Source organism: Trachurus japonicus, chromosome 11 (assembly GCF_045865225.1).
Source record: "Trachurus japonicus isolate A0001 chromosome 11, Traja_1.0".
NCBI classification, from domain to species: Eukaryota; Metazoa; Chordata; class Actinopteri; order Carangiformes; family Carangidae; genus Trachurus; species Trachurus japonicus.
Window position 1 is genome coordinate 17,705,987 of NC_140917.1, and position 20,667 is coordinate 17,726,653.

At 40.0% G+C, this 20,667-nt stretch overlaps 2 protein-coding genes across 2 annotated transcripts; both read left to right on the top strand.

Moving 5' to 3' along the window:
• Nucleotides 1–2,780: 2,780 nt before the first annotated feature.
• Nucleotides 2,781–7,857, top strand: LOC146978617 (uncharacterized). The gene is made up of 2 exons (XM_085791435.1): nucleotides 2,781–2,963; nucleotides 4,086–7,857. The coding sequence occupies exon 2, from the start codon at nucleotides 4,127–4,129 to the stop codon at nucleotides 5,669–5,671; it is 1,545 nt and encodes a 514-aa protein (XP_085647561.1). The 5' UTR covers nucleotides 2,781–2,963; nucleotides 4,086–4,126; the 3' UTR covers nucleotides 5,672–7,857.
• Nucleotides 7,858–9,282: 1,425 nt separating this feature from the next.
• Nucleotides 9,283–17,798, top strand: tmem79a (transmembrane protein 79a). Its single transcript, XM_085791436.1, has 5 exons — nucleotides 9,283–9,421; nucleotides 10,524–11,358; nucleotides 14,242–14,436; nucleotides 15,233–15,455; nucleotides 17,583–17,798. Exons 2-5 carry the CDS (start codon nucleotides 10,629–10,631, stop codon nucleotides 17,773–17,775), a joined length of 1,341 nt encoding a protein of 446 aa, XP_085647562.1. The 5' UTR covers nucleotides 9,283–9,421; nucleotides 10,524–10,628; the 3' UTR covers nucleotides 17,776–17,798.
• The last annotated feature ends 2,869 nt before the right edge of the window (nucleotides 17,799–20,667 follow it).

The following is a 20,667-nucleotide window of genomic DNA, read 5'->3' on the forward strand; positions in this document are numbered from 1 at the left end:
TTCGGCAGAAATTATTTTGATTTATTTTACACAACAAATTATTTTCTCTTCAGAACAACCATTAAACCAATCATATGCAACTATTTTTGTAATTTATACTTTGTATACTTTTGTACCAAACATTGACAGACCATCTTTATTTAGATTATTGTTATTATTAATCATTCTTATTTTAATTCTAGCTGTATTTTCTTTTCTTTTTTTCTTTTTAGATTATTTAAACATGTTTCTCTCAGTAGAAGATAGTTTGTCTATCATGCTGCTATGGAGTTGAATCAGTTAGAGTTAGGTTACTTTTCTCCATCACAGTTAATGTGCAGCCTCCATCATATTTTTACCTCACTGTGCATTGATTACACTTAACAGATTCATCAGTAGGGGGCAGTGCTGAGTTATAGTCCTTGGTTTATGGGGAATTCATAAACTACAGTAAAACGCTGCATGTGATCTAAATGAAACAGCAACAAATCTATACCTCATATGAATATATAAATGTTTTTGGTATGTCTCAGTTTGCTTCTAAGGAGGGTGTTTGAAGAGTTTATACAAGCCACCAGCGTTATAACGCAGTGAAACTCAGCAGTGATGTTAACATTTACATAGAGAGCAACACACAATGCTACCTGGTAACAATACTTCAGACAAGTATAACATAAAGGCTTTATCAGATTCAACTCCCTTATGCACCCAGAGTTTGTTCTTAGTCCCTTTTTTTTAAGCACATAATGTTTATGGGTTTTATTTGTAATAAGTTGGGAGTGATGGTGGTTATGCAGGAAGATGCTGGTGATGAGTAGATGAGATAAGACAAACTCATACACACGCCCAGTGTGCACAGGTGTGTGGCTTCTCTTTATTCACGTGTTCATTTGGGAGGCAGGACTCAGACAGAGGGGGAGTGAGGCTCTGATATTTTTTGTTGTTCTGACCGTAATGTTTTCATTTCAGTGCTGCAGCACCACAAATACTCACTAGCTACCTGTTATGTCAAATAAACAGTGTCAGACTTCACTGATCCCATTTGTGGGACATGAGTGTCAGCAGCAAAAAATAATAAAAAATAGAAACAAATGCAGTTAAATGTATAATAGGCTATAACACACACTTTATTCATTATTAATTCATTGAATGTCCGTTCTAACTGTGGAATACATTGAGGTAAAGAGCTCCATCACAGTGAAGCCGAGAGAAATATGAAATAAAAGATCATAGACACAAGAAACAACCAATGAGGGTCAAGAAACAGAACAACAATAAAGGCCACAAAATGATTTAGAATTAATAAAAACCTTAACAGTAAGGTTTAGCTCTAACAGGAACATCTGGGAGTAATATGTGACTTATAGATTTAAAATGACCTAAGGATAAAGGTGAAGAAGATTTTAAAGTATTGTTGTTCAGTTGTTCCACCTGCACTGCACCTGAGTTTTTTGGTTAGTGTCCTCATTAAAAGATAGCAGTGAAGTAAAGAAACGCAGTAAAAGACCAATCAAAGCCTTAGAAATTATAAATATTCAATGGTTTTCACATTTTATATAAAAAAAGAGGGTCATAGTGATGTGTATTACTTTCTCCCATAATAAATAACTCTAGCCTATATCTGCAATATCTATATCTGCCTAGTTTGAAGCAGGATACATAGCCTAAATCAAATTAAACCCTAAAAAGAATTGAAGAGGTAACCTATATGATCATCAGTAATGAAGTAAAATCACAACATGAGGACGGTGGTCTAGTGTGTGTGTGTGTGTGTGTGTGTGTGTGTGTGTGTGTTCGAGGATATCAGGGTAAAAGTAGATGTAGTACAGGAGTGACATTATTAATGATCCCCATTATCCGAGCTAGTCTTCCTGGGGTCCTCTTAAAAGTTCAAGTTATAAATTATAACAATACGCAGATCAAGTTACAATAAAAAAAGAAAAAAAGAAGAAGAAAAATCCATGATAATAACAACTCCCCAAACGGTCTCATCAGTAAGTTTAAGTTTATTTAGGATAGCCCCTTGAGATGCAGCATCTCGTTTTCGAGGGGGTCCCTATACAGAAACAATGCAAACAATACACAAACAAGACATACTATTACAATGATACAAAACACACAGAGACACAAAGCACAGCACACTGCTCACCCACTTCACCAACCCCCAAACCCCACCCAACTTATCATAGACTTACACTGAAAATGCATATAAACCTACATACTGTGTAAATGTAGATGTGAGCAAGTATACACATGAGCAAGTACACAAATACACAAATGGGTCTGCCCCAATAACAAGAGCAACACACATCGGAGGCAACAGTAAACCACTGCATCAAAAACATGAGCAACCTGTTCTTAATTGGGAGTAGCTACTGACACTCCAGCCTGAAAAGTGACAATACATGTTTTTTAAATGCTTTCTTACTTGAAATGGTTCTGATATTCAAAGGAAGAGTTCCTAAAGGAAATAATAACCTATAGGCTGCAACAGTGCATTTCATTGAATTAGTTATTGGGTGTAAATCATCATGGTTTGTATTCAAACTATGGGGCAGCATGTATGTATGTAGCCTATATACAGTAGTACTGTATGTGTCACTTAGCCTAAGGTGGCATTGGTGCAATGTATATTTTATAAAATGCACACTTTTCTTGTATTTTTCGTACTTTCTTTTCGTTTTACTATTTATATTGTATGATGTGTGTGATATGGACCTGTGTATGAAATAAAAGCTTATATTATATATTCATGTAGGTATGTGGCGTATGTTGTATGTGGGGGGTCAAACTTTGAGGGGAACTAAAAGTCTGCGCCGCCATTTCCTCCCGAGCCCCCTAAACGTCACGGACGGCCGGAAGCGGTCGCAAATTTAAACAGCCACCCCAGGAACAATAACAGCGTAGTTTGACTTTACGGGCTGAGTGATGAACCGATATTAGATGAAAAAATAATCCAAAGCTGCACAGAGGATTTCTTGAAGGTGAGCTACGCACTCCGTTAATTATATATCATTACTATTTTATCTGCTGAGCAGCGCGCTACTTTCTCTCCATCGCCGTCGACTCTGAAGCTGACTATCACCTGGAAAACAATCTGGTCCAGAGTAGTCGCGTTTGTTTAGGGCCCTAAATCTGACACAATTTACTGTCCCTCGGCTACAGCTTGGCAATGCATGGGATCCGATGGATTTTTAAAAATAAGTTGCATTTGTTTCGATATGCAAATGTGCAGCCAAAGTTGACGAAATTATTATTATTTGCATGCAACCGATGTTAACTGTCCACATGTTGTTGCTAACGCTGAGCACTTCCCGCCACTGACAGACTGTACACACCAGACAATAGACATGTCCATGTAAAATTCATCCTTTAATTAATGATAATAAGATGTAAATGTTATCAATCATCATCCAAAAAAAAAAAAAAAATGCTGCCTGTGTATATTGTCATACTCTGAAAACTATGTTATTTTGAAGCTATGCTCTCTCGTTATTTTTGATATAAAATATACATTTTATTTTGTGCCCAGAAATGTGGTTTTCATTAATAACAGTTCTGCTGAAGTAGAAAACTTAATCTGGCTGTTATAATTGCATCTGTAAAAACAAAACAAAACAATTGACAGCTCTACTTGAATATAGTAAGTGTTGTTACTCATGAAGTTTATAAAAGCTTCTAAAAATGTTTTGTTATCTTCAGTAAAAAGAGAGTAAATATTAGTGAAGGCATATGAGCTCTCCTTACTAATTTAAACAAGTACATTTTAGCAAAATACCTTATTAAAGGTAAATTAAAAAAACAAACACATTGTATATTATTTCATTTCGCCTCCTATTTCATTAAGATTATTCATATGGTCTATAATATTACCCTTCAATCAGATATCATACATTTTTTAAAATTTTAATCTTATACAAGACTATCTGTCTAGATATGTTTTATTCTTTTTTTAACCAGATATTTGTCCTCTTGAAATATCAAATATCTATTGTGTTATAGTTCTATTTATACATTTATATATTACTCATATTTATATTAAATTACTCTGTCTGTCTCTGTCAATACTTTGGGAATAACTGTGGTTTTTAATGTCCATCTTACAGGTGCAGACCTAACAGAAGTATTTAAAGCTGAAGGCAGAAGCATGGAGGAAGAAATAAGGATGGCCGAGACAGAGCAAGCAGATGGCGTGAGCAATGAGGGAGAGTCCAGTGTAGACATGTCCAACAGCAGTCCAACTAAAAGAGGAAGGGGGAGGCCGCAGGGTTCAAAAAAGCTGAAGGTTTGTGTGACAGACATTAACCTAATGGAGCTGGTTTCAGGCATCTCTAATGGTGGACCCACACAGCCCCAGAGAGGACGGGGGCGTCCAAAACTCTCCAGCACAAAAGAGACAGTGCAGGCGGGGTCAGGAGACGACCATGCTGATAACTCTGTGCAGACACACAGGGGTAAAGGGAGACCAAGAGGGTCTAAGAAAGACGCCAGTAATGGAGGCTGTCCAACGACAGACCTTGCTCCCAGAAAAAGAGGCAGGCCAAAAAAGTCTCTTAGCCAAAGCACCGTTCAGAAGGTTGAACCTGAAGAGTTGCCAAACGGTGGCTCCAACAGTCCAAAAGTGGGCAGGGGTCGTCCAAAAGGATCCACAAAGCGCAAATCTGAAAGTTTAAGAGGTGGTGCAGAGGATGTAGGCAGTCCTGCAACACCAAGGAAAAGAGGCCGACCAAAGGGCTCTCCCAATAAGAAACCCAGACTGGTGGCGGAGCTGGAGCTGAGCAGCGAGGGGGAGGCAGAGACTGAGGGAAGATCACACAGAAGGGTAAGCAGTTTGACCAAACAGGAGGAGACACACACCAGTATTGACGCGTCGAACGGCATCTCAAACACGCCTCGGAGAGGGAGGGGGAGGCCAAGAAAATATTTTGACAACAAGAAAAGAAATCAAAAACTGCTCTCAGATGGCTCAGAGCCAACGAAGAGGGGAAGAGGTCGGCCCAAAGGCTCCCTAAACAAGAAACGCCCGGCGTATAAGCTGGTACAGCACGGCACTGTGAGCCGGCCTCGTCGGAGGGTACACGCCTCGCCTCCGAAAGACAGGCCTGGTCGACCAAAAAAAACAGCCAAAAGAGGGCGGCCCAGGAAGTACCCGCTGCCGCCGCCTGAGGATCGGCAAAAGAAGCCAAAAGTCTGGAAGCCACTCGGACGGCCGAGGAAATACCCACGCGTCGATCCTCCGGAGGGAGCTCCCCCAGGGCCGCCCAGAAGGCCCGGTCGGCCTCGCAAGGTCGAATCCAAGAGAGGAGCTCACTTACGCAAGAATTCGCCAGTCACTCCGTCGTCAGCACGCAGCCCCAGCGATGGACCCCCGAGGAAAAGGGGCCGCCCGCCAGGTACTGCTAAAAGCGCAGATGTCGCGCCTCGTAAAAGAGGCCGCCCTAAAGGCTCACTCAACAAAAACAAAACCGATAGGGCAACGCAGCTCGACAGCCACTCAGAAGTAAAGAGTGAGTCTTGTGAAGTTCTGTTGGAGGGAGAGCCGGTGGAAGAGGAGTTTGAGCAACAACCGGTGGAAGAGGAGCCGGTGGAGAAGGAGTTGGAGGAAGACGACACGCAGATGACGCCCGCCGTCGACGCTGAAGAAACATTGATTGAACAGGATGCAACCTTTGAAGTTAGTAACCAGGCTTGATGAGCGATGCCGGTGTGACCAAAAACGTTGCTGTAGTAGTCGCTCGTTGAAAACATAGAATTCAATCTTGTTTTTAACATGTTGTCAGTCAGGTAGGCTAGATATTCAGCAGCTCCTGTTTTTCTAACTAACTTGTTCATCTGGTTTTATCGTGCTTATTATGATTATTTACTTTTTTTTTCTGTCATCTGAGTAAGTGATACAACTAATAACCTTTTACTAGAACCGACATGTAGAGTTTATTATCATAGACTGATTGTTCCAGTTTTCATTTAGCTCTCAGATGTAGTGTTTGACATTGTGCAAGGAAAAACCAGTTGCTGGGGACGACTTGGAGTAGGAAGAAGTCCAAACAGCTGTTGTAGAGCTGAGAAAAAAGAAGGAAGGGAGGGAGGGAGGGAGAGAGGGAGGGGAATAAAAGTGAAAATATAGAGAGCCGAGGTCCTGGCGTCACATCCGGGCCGTAACTGGTGTGACTTCTGTAACTCAGTGCAATCTCTCATTGACTATCTGTCTGTCCATATTCTAGGATAAACTGGTGGACCAATGGGGAGCGATGCCTCCTTTTAAAATGCGTGCCAGTCCCCCTTGATTTTACTTTTTAAAATTATTATTATTTACAGTTTTACAGGAACAGACAGCAGAGGAATATTCATATATAGATACTTGAATCTATATTAGCTGTATCTATCCTGTATTTCACAAGACACAAGTTACGAAACGTTGCAATAAATTTCTGCAAGTTGGCCATGTGTGCGGGAACTCTTCTTTGTTTACAAGACACAAGTTAAAAATCACTCAAGACTCAAAAAGGATTTGGACTTGGATGCTTTTTATTTCAGTTTCTGTAAAGGGGCTAGAAATATATTTTTTTATAATCTCATAATAAGTGCATGAAATCACAATTGAATGAAAAATGAATTTAACCCACAGACAGTTTCCATCTGAAGCTGCAGCAGTGAGTTTCAGCTCCAGTCTGAACACATACTCACTCTCTAAGCCAACATAGTTGTTTTTAGCAAATGAAAGCTCTATAGCGACAAAGACATAGTCGGCGATGAGCTGGTCAGCACAGTGCAGCGTTTAGCCGCTAAAGAAAACAGATGTTTCCCCCAGGAGCTGGTGGAGCCCAAAAACTGAGCTAAAATTGGGAGTAAGGTCAATCAACATGTAGAAACACTTCATTGTAACGATGTGAGAGATGAAAGGTCGTAGCAGGTCATCGTGCTCTATCATGGGCAGTTGAAAACATAAAAACCTTTAACTTTTAGACCCACACAGATACAAAAGTCTGAGAGCACTCTCCCATTTACCAGGAAAAGACTGTCCTCTACTGGAGTTTTAGTGATGCGCCACCAATTTGAACGAGGTGGAGCAGAGCTGGGACGTTGCAGTGTCCCTTCGGCTCTCTGTTGAGTATCTGTGGGAGAGTTTGGGGGAATTTTGAAGACAAACTATGTCTCAATGATGTCATTATTTTCCTTGATGCCGTTTCAGAGTTTATCGTGTCTTCATGTTTGTTTTTTGCCGTAATTGTCAAAGCTTTGAATGTACCATCATCAGTCTGGATTAATTTAGATCAGAGCGCAGCCGCGTAGCTTTTGTTACATGCATTCCTCGACTTGATGAAACGCTCGGTATCTTGAAAATGTCCGTCTCCATGTGTAGCATCTACATTTTTTTTTCTTTTTTAAAAATTTTAGTTCAGCTGCTATCTAGCTGCAGTCGTTATCTCAGCCTTTACTCTATGTTTACATGTAGCTGTGAAACCTTCGATTGTCATGAGATTAAATTCAACATTTTTTGTGTCAAAATTTTTTTTAATTGATTTTTGCAAACAATTAATTTACCTGTTTTTGAGCACCTTGTGTAAAAAAAAACAAAACAACTTTTGTGTGACATGACTTGTATATCATTAATACTAATCTCTTTTGGTTGGGTCAAACGATTGACATTGTTTCTAAATGCCAAATTGTGCTTCTGTGTCCAGTTGTGTGTAAAATAATGTGAGGTGAGAATGGAAAATAGAAGATTATGGTTTTAAAAAAATTGCATTGAAATTTGAACTGGCTTTGTGAAGTCGAATCATTTTAAGTGGACATATTTGGATTATGTGTGTTTTGACTAAGATGCCAATAATTTGTGAGATTATGGTCTTGAAATAAAATGTTGATCTTGCCGTTTTATTTTTCGCAGTGTGGTGTGATGATTGGATCAGTTGTGACCTAGTTCCTTTTTAATCCTTGTTTATTATTACTGCATCGTCTTTTTAATCCTGGCAACTCTGGAAATGGTAATCAGATGTTTATTCTAGCATTAATCATAATGTCTGTGAGTGGCAGCTCCAGCCTGACCAGTCCTGTCTCATGATGTCACGGATGCAACAAAGGTTGTGTGTGTTTCACAGATGCATCACTACATACTGTATAACCAGTACTAGTCACGGCTTGGTAAGGTCAGTAGTAAAAATGTTTGACGTATTCAGTGATTTAAAACAAACTAGACTTACATTTTAGTTAAAAATGTGTTACTGCAGTTGTATGAATATGTCAGTGTAGGTTATTACTGCACATAATACTTTGCTCTTCCCTTTCACAACTGCACAAACTATTATGTATAGACCAAGATGAAGGTCTAGATATTGAGCAATGAATCTTGTCTTTCACACAGACTATGGCATAGTGATAAAGGTTGAATTATTAAATTAAGACCATGAATTACTAATTTGGGAGCACTAATGATAACATTTAACAGATACTTTACTAATTTGAAGGCGCAAGTGATCACTGTGAAAACACAAATGACTAGCTTGATGGACCAAATTATTGCACGGAAAACGTTAATTACAAGTTCAATAGCAAGTATTATTAAGTTGAACACAAATTATTGAGTACAAAACGCAATGTAATAATTTGGAGTCCATTTGTTACATCCAATGTAATAACTTCAGATTTGAGAGCACAGATTTTTAAATAGCTCGAGAGCGTGAATTATTAATTAGACAGCACAATTTATCAATTTAAGCAAGAATTATTAATTTAAGAGCAGATAAAAAGCACAGATTCTTACATGGATAATTTGGTTTACTAGAACAAATTATTAAATGGAGAGTGCGACCGATTGGTCGGACAGTTTGGATTATTGAACCTAGAGTCCAAATCACAAATTTGAGAGATTTTAAAATAAACATGAATTAATTGGCAGCATAATGAGTTACTAATTTGAACACAAAATATTAAGTTTATACCGTTGATTAGGTGCAACTGACATCCCGAAGAGAACAAATTTAGCTATAGGTTTTAAAAGACATATGGAAAGCATAGACTACAAAATTAAGAGCACTTATTACTTGAGTGCAAAGCTATAATTGAGATCAAGAATTACCTATCTAAGAGCACAATTGTATTTCTTGACTCTTCCAGGTGTTTCTTTGGTTTTGAAAAGGGGGAGGAGACTTCCGGGTTAATCAACTACAGGAGGGAGTGACGTCAGATTGAGCCACAGCCCACAGGTATAGGGTTTGACGTTTTTGTTGCCTGGAAAAAGTAACAGAGTGAGACCTCTTGGCTGTTTTCACAGCTCTTGTTAGGAAGGAGGCAGCACACCTGACGCAGCAGCAGCAGCAGACGACAGGTAACTTGTTTTTTCAGCCGTGAGAAACAGCTCAACTCCTGAACCTGCTTCAGAAAAAAGAAAGAAGAAAAATCAAAGTTTCAGCTCGTGTCGGTGACGTGATGAAGTAAAAACCAGGTAGGTCGACCGTCAAAATATCAGAGGTCAGTGTGTTTTTTCTTGAACTATGTCAGGAGGAGTCGGGCGTGAATTGAGAGAGAGTCGCTGAACAAGTTTTCAGCTCCAGCCGGAAACGACATTCCTCAGTGCTCAGGCCTGTGGAGCTCCACCTCGCTGTCAACACAACATTTACAAACTCTGTGTGTGTCTGACCAAGGTAAACAAAGCAGTTTGTAACGAGGTGAAAGTGTCTTGTCGTCTCAGTGTGACATTAATGTAGGATTAAAGTTATACACATAGGCTATCATTATATTTCCAGTAGGCCTAGGTAAAGTAAGTAGGTGACAAATCTGTCTTGAAACTGGTTTTAGATTTAACTTCAGGGCCTTTTTATGGAGCTACAACTATGATTTCTTATTCTTATTTTTAATGTAAAGAAAAAATCTTTGTCAGAACATATATGTGTTATAAATAAACCTTCATCTTCATACAGCAACTCTACTGGAATTGGTTTTTAAAGCTGCTGTTGAAGCCGTACAGTACTGTAGGTCTGTGGCTGTCAAACAAAGTCCAGACACTTTCATGTGTTTTCAGAGAGGAGGAATGCGGACATGTTGATATAGGTTTGTTACTTGCTGGAAATAGCCTATATCAGTGCTTTCTGTCAATGATTGATTGATAAGTACAGGTATGTCAGAATTGGGGTGAAGTGGGTTTGTCAAACTTCTCAAATGAGATTTGTATGTTACATTAAATTGAATTCGTCCAGAGCTTGAACTTAAAGAAAGCCAGGAATTTAAAGGTGTCACAACACTTACTGTACTTTTTTTTTTTTTTACACTTTTATGACACTGTGTAGATCAGATAGTGGATTAATCAATCTGTCACTCCCTGGATTTGCTTTCGTTTTGACGATTCAACACTTAAAGTCACGCACATAGAAATCTTGAGGTGGAATTTGCCTGAACTTGCTTCACACACTCTGCGGGTGTGTGTGAGGGCAGAACGGGCCATAAAAGGCGACACACCCACGATAATCACTGAACTTTGATTGATTGATTTTTTTTTCTTTTTGCATAGCTGAAGGGCAGTTTCCTGAATTTGTTTTTTTTCTTCACAGCGACATCAACAAAAATGACCAACAGCCTCTGGAAGAAGCTTTGCTGACAGGACGACTCTTTACAACAGCTATCGACTGAGAAGAAGAAGAAGAGAGAGAGGAAAAATGTCCGGCCCTGGTGGTTTAATCCCAGATGTGGCACCTTCACCTGACGGCCCAACTGCAGAGCCACAAGTAGCTGGAAGTAAGAAGCCACAAGAGAGCAACAGCCTGGAGGAGAAGAACGAGATCACAGAGGAGAAAGAAGAAGAAAAAGAAGTGTTGAGAGAGGAGGAAGATCAAGAGGAAGAGGAGGATGATGATGAAGAAGAAGAAGAAGAAGAAATGAGCAGCTCTGCTCTGCTGGAGCCGAGCACGTTGCCGTGGCCCGGAGACAGGGACAGGAGGCCTCGGACGGATAAAGACGACGGAGTTTGTTCAGAGTCGGAGGAGAGGGACACGGAGGCGAGCAGAGGGAGTCGGGAGCTGTGTGAGAGTCAGACGGAGAGCGAGAGGAAGAGCAGAGACCGCTGGAGGGAGAGCATGCCCGAGGGAGAGAGGTGGAGGGACGACGAGATCGACGTCCACCGGGACAGCAGAGGAGACGGCTCACTGGCAGACGACGAAGAGGAGGAGGAAGAGGAGGAGGAGGAGGAGGAGGAGGAGGATGAAGAGTCTCACTGGATCTCAGAGAAAGCCGCTCTGGGCTTCACTCCGCAGGTCACGATTGTGCGTCCGTCCAGCAAAGAGCTCCCAGAGGAGAGTCGGCTCTTCATAGAGAGGGAGGAGGAGGAGGAGCCGCAGGCGGCGGTTCACATCTACCCCGAGTGGACGGAGGAGGAGGACGACAAGATCTGTGAGTACACAACACAACACAACACAACACAACACAACACAACACAACACAACACTTTTACTACACACTATAGTACAGGTTCACTTAAAGATTTTTCTTATGATTGAATATTACAAATGACGATAAGCTGCTGTACGGTGATTGAATACATGAATCTCTTAACATAGAACATATATTGGACATCAGTAGCTACACAGGCTACACAATTAATCGCAATGTAATCAAAATCCCAATATGGTCAAGTTCAGCGTCCACATTAGCCTCGTAAACCAGCCTCTCGCGGAAATGCATTTCATTTCATTTCTCGGGAGAGTCTGGCCTCATCCCCCCTGTAAGCGTTTGGGGTGGGCGGGAGCTGGGCGGGAGTAGTAGCAAAGACGGTTTAATATCTTTGGTAGTAGCGTTGACAGACAACCCCATTCAGCCAATCAGCAAGTTGGTGTAGTGACGGGGCTTTGCACCAGTCGGTCCCTGGTTGGCCAACGTGTTGTGTCAATCACAGCGGGCGACGCTGATTGGCTCGGCCTTCTGAGGGTTTCAGTCCAAACGCTTAGAATGGGGATGAGGCCAGACTCTCCCTCAGAATGAAATGAAATGCACTTCCGCGAGAGGCTGGTTTACGAGGCTACGTCCACATCCCAGGAGCTGCAATTTCTTTTCTTGACGAAGGCAGGGTTGCAAAATTCTGGGAATTTTCAAAGTTGGAAAATTTCCATGGGAATTAACGAGAATATATGGGAATAAACGGGAATATATGGGAATAAACGGGAATAAATGGGAATAAACGGGAATATATGGGAATAAACAAGAATATATGGGAATATATGGGAAGTAAGGGGAACATATGGGAATAAACGGGAATATATGGGAATAAACGGGAATATATGGGAAGTAAAGGGAATATATGGGAAGTAAGGGGAACATATGGGAATAAACGGGAATAAATGGAAATAAACGGAAATGAATCCGAAATTTACAAAATTGAAGGTTGGCCCTTAACAGGGAGGGGAGTCATGTTTTTTAATTGTATTAATTTATTTTGCATGGATGTCTGCTTTTTACAAAACAAAATATTTATATTTATGTTTGGATATGATACAGTTTGTTTAAATTAGCCCCAATTTCCAGTTAATTCCCATAAATTCTCATTATTCCCATAATTCCCATGGAAAGTTTCCAAGTTGGAATATTTCCAAAATTCCCCATCTTAACTTCCCATGCAAAGTTTCTGGAAATTTACCGGAAATTTACTGGAAATTTTCTACCCCTTTGCAACCCTAGATGAAGGTAAAAGGTTTCACAAAGTTGTTGTGCACCATAAGTGTCGTTTGCCACACAAACAAATTATTATTATTATTATTATTATTATTATTATTATTATATATATTACACATAAAGAGAAGTGTTTGTTTGGTACCAGACCAACAAACATCACATCATTTGTTTTAAGAGAAAATAAAAAGCAACAATAATCATTCACACTGAAATCCCAACGTCTGCCCATTTACAGAGGCTATAGTCCTCTCTGCAGCGGCCCCGGTTCGATTCCACCCAGCAAACTTTTGCTGCATGTCACCCCCCCTCCCTCTGCCTCCCCATTTCCTGTCTCTCTCCAACTGTCCTGTCCATTAAAAGGCATAAAAGCCCCAACCCCACAAAAAACAAAAAACAAAGCCAGAAAAGATTTTAAACAACACAGTCTGAAGTTGTAATAATAGTAATATTATTAATAATAATAATATTAACCTGCTCTAGTTCTTATGGCTTCGCTGTTATTGTAACAACAGATTCTGCAGTTCATGGATGGATAAATAAATTAATTTGTGACTTAGTCCATGAACAGTGATTTGTTCTTTTAAGTAAAGTTTCTACTGAAGCTCAGCTGCTGTTGAGCTCAGTCTGAGGTCACAGTCGTCTGGAAGAAGCAGGATGTTTGCAGAGTCACAACATCCTTGTGTTTTTATTTTGTGTCTGTGAGGTTTGATTTCTGTCGGAGTGGCTCATGATGATTTCATGATTTTAACGCTTTAACGTTTGGCTGCTGGTGGTCGTGCTTGTTGTTGTCGTCGGCGGTAACACTTTCCCTGCTCTGACGAGCCAGACGAGTGTGGCCGTGTATCTCTGAGGTATTTTAAGCCTTTATTGGTGAGACAATAGAGAAGTGGCAGGAAATGAGAGGAGAGGTGGAGGATGACAAAAGTTTCCAGTCGAGTCGGGCTGCGGATGTTACGCTTCATGATCAGTGCCAGAAACCCCCGGGACGTCCCACACATCAGACTTCTTAATCCACTAAATCCTTCAGGAGCGACTATTCAGTGACTTCCTGCCAAAAAACATCTTCAACAACAGCTGTTCCATAAAACGAAGACAAGATTAACTAAGATTATTACTGAAGTAGTTTGTCATTGTGATTCCTAAATCAACCATTTAATGATCCAGTTCCTTTGTGCTATTGAAAAGACAATAATGACCTTCATTTAATATCTGAGCCACACCAGAACTCGCTGTGCTGCTGGTTTGACTTCATTTAGTTGCTTTATTTAAAGTAGATTTTTAGTCTGTAGCGCTTTTTTTTGGGGGGGGGTATACTTTCTCCAGTCTTGTGTGAGCTGTTTGTTGTACTCGAGCCAAGGTGAAGTGTTTTCAGTAGCACATTTTCCCTCCGTAAGTACCTGCTCGTTCACACTAATGACCTCTTTTCTCCTTAATCAGATATAATTACATGTCTTGAGATGAATCAGTCTCGTCCTCTCCGCCTCAGCGGCACCTTCCAGTCCCAGTAGACACAAATCACAGATGCAGATTTTTTTTTTTTCCACACATTTAGAATGAAAAACCATTTTGTGTTAAAACGAAGTGTGTGTGTGTGTGCTCCTTCCACAGACCTGTGTGAGCACCTGTGCAGTGAGAAACTGAGGCTGGCTCTGGCCACAGCGGCTGCAGCGCTCCTCTTCCCTCTCCTGGTGTGGGGCGGTTACAAACTCCTTCCCTTCGACTCCCCGCTGCTGGAGAGCCCCCCCCTCAGGGTGGTCTACACGCTGCGCTGCGCCTTCTTCGCCAGCATCCCCATCCTGCTCGGTAAGACCTCAGTACGTCTGCATGTGAATTAAAAAAACAAACAAACGCCGTGATCCTCTCACAAAGCCTGGTATGAAACAATGTATAAAATATTACATGTGTTCAAATGCAATAAAAACAGGTGAGTGTCATAGAGGAGGCTTAGATCTTCTGTCCTGTGTTGATTTTGAGCAAATAGGTCACATGGCCTGGGAGTTATTGAGCTATAAGGCTCATATTTACAGTATGAAAGACATTAAAAATTCATATAAAATTTTAAATGTAATAAAAACAGGTGTGTGTCATAGAGGGGGGTTAAATCTTCTGTCCTGTGTCGATTTTGAGCAAATAGGTCACATGACCTATTTGGATTGACATCTCTAAATATTTATTATTAATTTATTTCATGTAAATATGAGCATTATAGCTCAATAACTCCCGGTCATGTGACCTGTTGGCTCAAAATCATACAGGATGGTAGATCTAAGCTTGCTCTATGATACACTCCTTTTTTATTGCATTTTAACACATGTAATATTTAATGTCTTTCATACTGTAAATATGAGCCTTATAGCTCAATAACTCCCAGGTCATGTGACCAGTTGGCTCAAAATCAACACAGGACATAAGATCTAAGCCTCCTCTATGACACACACCTGTTTTTATTGCATTTGAACACATCTTATATTTTCTATGAATTTTTAATGTATTGAGAAAGAGCGAATTGTCTGTCAAATATTCAACTTAAAACTAACTTTACTGCGGTGTATGAAACGACCTCCCTGCTCTGTGTGTGTGTGTGTGTGTGTGTGTGTAGGTGTGCTGGTGCAGGGCGTGGCCCGGCTCAGGTTCAGCGCCCTGAAGCCGCTGTATCAGACTCACCTGCAGCACAGCGAGGTCGCCGTGCACTGGCACTACGTCAACGAGTCGCTGGCCCTCTTCCTCTTCTACTTCCTGCAGCTCGCCGTCATGGCAACCTACATCAGCCAGGAGCTGGTCAAACTGGTGCCGCTGCTCACCATCCTGTTTGTGTTTGGCAGGTACGGCCGTTTATTCTGTTTCTGTTTGATGTTCAGGATCCAAATAATGGTCACATCATGTTCACTGTCAAAGTTTAGCCTGGTTAGCTTTGGCTAATTAGCACTAATCACAACACAGAGCCGAGGCTGATGAAAGCATCATGAGCTTTTAACAGATGTTTGGTCATAAACCAGAGTTTTGGACGAGTTACATTTTGACCAGATGATGCAGCTCAGTTGTATCTCAATTGTAGATTCATCATCAGGATTAAATTTTTTTTGCCTTTTACAAAGCATTTTATAAAATAACACATGAACATGGGGTGTTTTATGTTATAATAATACAATAAAATAAGGTATTAATCAAGTACATCTTAGACTAATATACACACAGAAAGAAAAATAATTACTTAAACAAAAGAAAGGAGTTTCAGGGAAATATATTTACATTGCTTCCAGATGTCTTCACATTTAGACTGCTTAAGCCTCAGTGAAAAAGTGATTCTTTCCATCACAAATACACCGTAAATGATATCATACCATTCGTCAACAGATGGGATGTCTGCTTTAAGCCATTTCTTTGTAATTGCTCTTCTAGCAGCTTAACTCAGTATTCCAAATAAATATTAGTTGAGCGTACAAGCCCAAAAAGAAGTTCATCCCAGTTAAATGTTAGGTCAGTTCCAAATACATTCACTAGTTCTGGATATAACTTACTCCAGGATTTTAATATTAGGTCCAGACGTACTGAAATCAACACAGTTGAAACAGTGAAATAAAAAATTGCAGGTGTTTGCAATGACACCAAGGCCTTCATTGTTTGGCAACCACAATTACAGTCAATTAATTTTGTAATTAAACCTTTAAATGGTGTGAAGGAAACTGTGGAGGTGAACCTGAAATCCTTTTAAAGTCTGATCCAATGATGCATAGTCACAAAAAGCTTTTTTCCTACCTCACTATGAATTTCTTTCCCCCCATAACTCTGACGTTATAATCACAGTGGGACTATAATAATGAGCATTTGTGTTGTATTTGACTGAGCTCTGGCCCCGGAGGTGTGAATGAAATGAGCTGTGTGTCTGCAGATTGTTTAAATGGCTCATATAACTCATAAAGTTATTACAGGCTGATTTAAATGTTCCCAGAAATAATCACAGCATTCACTCACAGAGAGACGAGTTGCTGCCGGTGACCAGCAGAGTTTGTCTGAGTCTTCAGTCTAATGAACGAGTGAGTGAGGCAGCAAGATGGGAAGAAAAACAAAAAACAGCCATATCTGAACCAGTTGGATTACGTGATAATAAGTTGAACATTCACCTTCTCACTCCCACATACTCTCTGTTATTCGTCCATTTGATTTTATGGAGCCGCTTCCTGCTGCAGCTTTGATCTGTCGTCGGCCTTTTCATCACAGTAGTGTCTCTGTGGGTTCGGCCCGTTCACCCTCTCAACCTCCACAATAAACTGGTTCAACTGGGGATTTTTTTTTTGTCCTAAACCTGTTAGATCACTCAAGAGTTTCAGGTCCAGTGAATTTATTCACTACTGGGCAAGTCTCAAGTTTATAAACCAGCTTTTTAAGACATGATTCAACATGAAGGAAAACCACTGTTCATCCCTAATGGAGGGGCAGTTACAGCGTCACTATATTACCACATAATTAGAGGTGTTTTAAAGTCATCAGATATTACAATTCATTATTCATTGATCAGATCTGCAGTTGTTCCCAGGTCATGTAACCAGAGATGAACCACAACAAAGCTCCAGTCTTTGGGGAGGTCAGACAAACTAGACTCTATAAACCTTTTTTTTTTTTTACATCACAGCATCAACTCTCAATTGTGACTAATCTAATAAAAATATTATTCTCAGACAGATTCAAGCACATGATCTAAAAAATTAGAGCAGGTCAGAGCGAAAAGCATCTGTCGGGATCATAAATCTGTTTTTGAGTCGTCAAGCGGCTCGATGCAAAAACTGATGAGAAGCAGGAAGGAGCTGAGGCGTTTAATGTCTCTGCCGAAAGGTGCAAGTGGATGATAATCAGATCTTCTGACGTTACTCATCCAAATCTATCTCACTGATTGACGAGCATCAAACCTCTCATCACGTCACCGTGTGTGTGTGTGTGTGTGTGTCCTGCAGGCTCATCTACTGGCTCTGCCTCTCTCTGGGCAGCAGCGTCAGAGGCTTCGGCTTCGGCTTCACCTTCTTCCCCATCCTGGTCATGCTAGGCGCCAACCTCTACTACGTCTGCTCGTCCCTCGGACAGGACGCCGTCTTTGACGTGGAGGGCCCGACCACGGCTTCTCCTCCCAAGATGCGCTGGTGGTTTTAAAGGCGGCGGCGGTGAGGCGCCAACACTGTAACACGATGATGAAACAACACTCGGACAGAAAAACTGCCATCGGTGTTTGAAAGTTGAAATCCAGAAGATTTCAGTTCTGGTTCCGTTTAATACTCCAGCAAACAGTCACTGATTAGCAGGCGAGTCAGTTTACGGAGCAATGAAACAAACTCATGTTGTTTTAATCAACAAGTCAGACAATCCAAACACTTCAAAATAATCTCCTTCACAATAAAAGCCAGCCTGGGTTTTTCCTAGTTGATGTTTTCACTGTAAAGCAGCAACTTAATCTGGAACAGTGCAAAAATGTTAAGTGTGCTGGGTTATATACTAATTCCTCCTGTGATATATTTGTGCTTATGAACTATGTACTTAATGTAAATATGTTAAAGGGCGTTTACAGAAAAATCCTGATCATAACTGATCAAAAATGGGGTTTGAATTCCTGAAAATTTCAAGGATTACAACTTTATGTTTATATACATTTTTCAGTCCACCAAGAATTAATGATATGAACCAGGCTGGGAGTGAAGGAGGGAATTTGAAGGTCAGTCTCTGTATGTTAGTTTTTTTCCTGAGGCAAAATAACGATATTCGCATTGTAATTAGAAAGTAAAGTTTACATGCCATGTTTACCCATTTTGTTCCATATTTCCTCCGTCACAAACCTTTAAACGATGAAACCCAGTCTGTGATGCAGACACAGAAACATTCAAACTGAAGCACTGGACATCAAGAGAAGTTGTTTAAGGGTTATATTAGATTTTTTTTTATATGAGGTTGAATTACAAGTTGTTTTATGAATTCTATCATTTTATTTTGTTGTCACACAGCTGGTACTAGTGCTAATCTTTATATATTTATAACAGACTGTTTAATGCATCTTTGTTTTACTGATCAAAAGCTTTTCTTTCTTCATAGCAACAGAAGTTGCTGAGCTGTTTTTGGATAGTCTGTCTTCTGTCTGTGGACGGATCCTCGGTATATGGATGACAACATGTATTTAAAGTAAATATGATCAATATGTGGGACCTTGAATTGATAAAATAAAGCTCCACTAACAAATGTGATAGTCGTTAGAGCTTTTCATTGGTATTGGTCCGATATAGAGAGACACGAAACACAAATAGTGTTGGTTATAAAGATAAAGATTTTGTTTGAAAAGCATCTAAATACTACAGTTTGTCCGCAATCACGAGTCGTGAGGCAAGTTTCAACAACTTCAAAGCACAAACTCAGAACCTGAGAAATGCAGCCGTGGTTGGACGGCGACAAAGGAAAAGATGAAGAAAGAGCAGAGTCGTGGCTAAAGTTGACAAAAAAAAAACAATGCCTCAAAAATGTTGCATCAAAACAAACAAAATCCCACAGAAATGAATAAACTCTGACAGGCAACAACAGTGTCGGTGGGTTTAATTTACAAAGTCAAGATCCATTCATGTTTCCTTACTGATTTATTTTTAGAGAAACCTAAAATATGTCTGCGTGCCCTCGACTTTAAACTTCACCTCCCATCACTCGCCCTGCAGAAACCCCAGCGCTACACCGACCTTTAGGATCATTAGTGCCATAGAAAGTATGAAAGAGTTAGACCATTGTTATTATTAGTGAAGGGCAGAGTGCAAAATGGTGAAAGTAAGATGCCTCACTTCTTATAAACTGGAAATATTCTTAAAAAACGTTGTGTCCAAATTTAGAGTTTATTAATAATCAATATTCTTTTTTGTAATTCAGGGTAAAGTCACCAGACATCAGTGTGAACGTCAGGACTGATGAAGAACTTAACACTTCCAAATTTAGCACCTTTTCCTCAAACATTTGGGAATGTAGAGACTCTAACTTTTATCTGTTAAGTTGAGAAATGAATGAAACATCAGTCTGTTCAGCTTTTGCTGCTTGGTGTGACGCTGCTGTGCCACTGAGTCAGTTCACTGAGTTTAATAATTAACAACTTGTATTTAATTGCACTGCTGTTCAGGAAAGTCTCATTTGAATCTGTACAAACAGTTCAGGACAGTGGTCGATGTTCTGATGGTCGTGTCTCAGTTGTTCAGTTTCTCTGCTTCATATCAAACTAATGCGACTGAGCGACGTGTCAGGACCTGTGCAGAGATTCCTCCGACAGATGCTCCACTCAGATTAGAACATGATATGAAGCTCATACTCAAAGACTTCCTCTAACTGTACCGGCAGCACTCCTGCAGCTGACAGAAGTATAAATCTGAACACAGTGTGAAATAGGTGGACAGGATTTGTTTTAGTGAAGAGCTGAAGGAACGCCCCCAAATCCAGAAAGGCAACAGAAAATTTACTTTAAAACATGTCAGATAAATCCTAAATCACATCTTTAGTGGTAATAAACTTTAAAAATCTGTCTTATTATTATAGGTCCTAATTAGAACATGTAAATGCTACATAACAATTCAGTTTTGTTGTAGTTTTTGTTCAGTGTTTTGCTTTTAAGGTCACTGACTTAAATACATGTGTAACTTTTAAATGGTTACAAAGGGTCAAAGGTTAAATGTAAATATAAAAATCCACTCCAAAAATTACATGATTACATTGTATATAGGAGTTTCCTTGCAACAGTTTATTATCGTTATTATTAGAATGTTAATTAAGTTGTTTTTCTTAGTTTTTATCTTCTAATTATAATGATTTACTTTTTTTTAAATGTTGTATCAGAATTTGTTGTTTCACTTGAGTTCAGTTGCAGCTTTACTTCACAGAAGATCATGAGAGTTAATGAGCTAAATTTAGGCATCAAGTTATCGCTGAAGGTGCGAAATGAAGTTTCATCACACGTGTCTGTAAATGTGACAATGAGCCGAGGACGGAGAAAAAAACCTGCAAGAGGAAAAACACTTGAATGCACCACAGGAG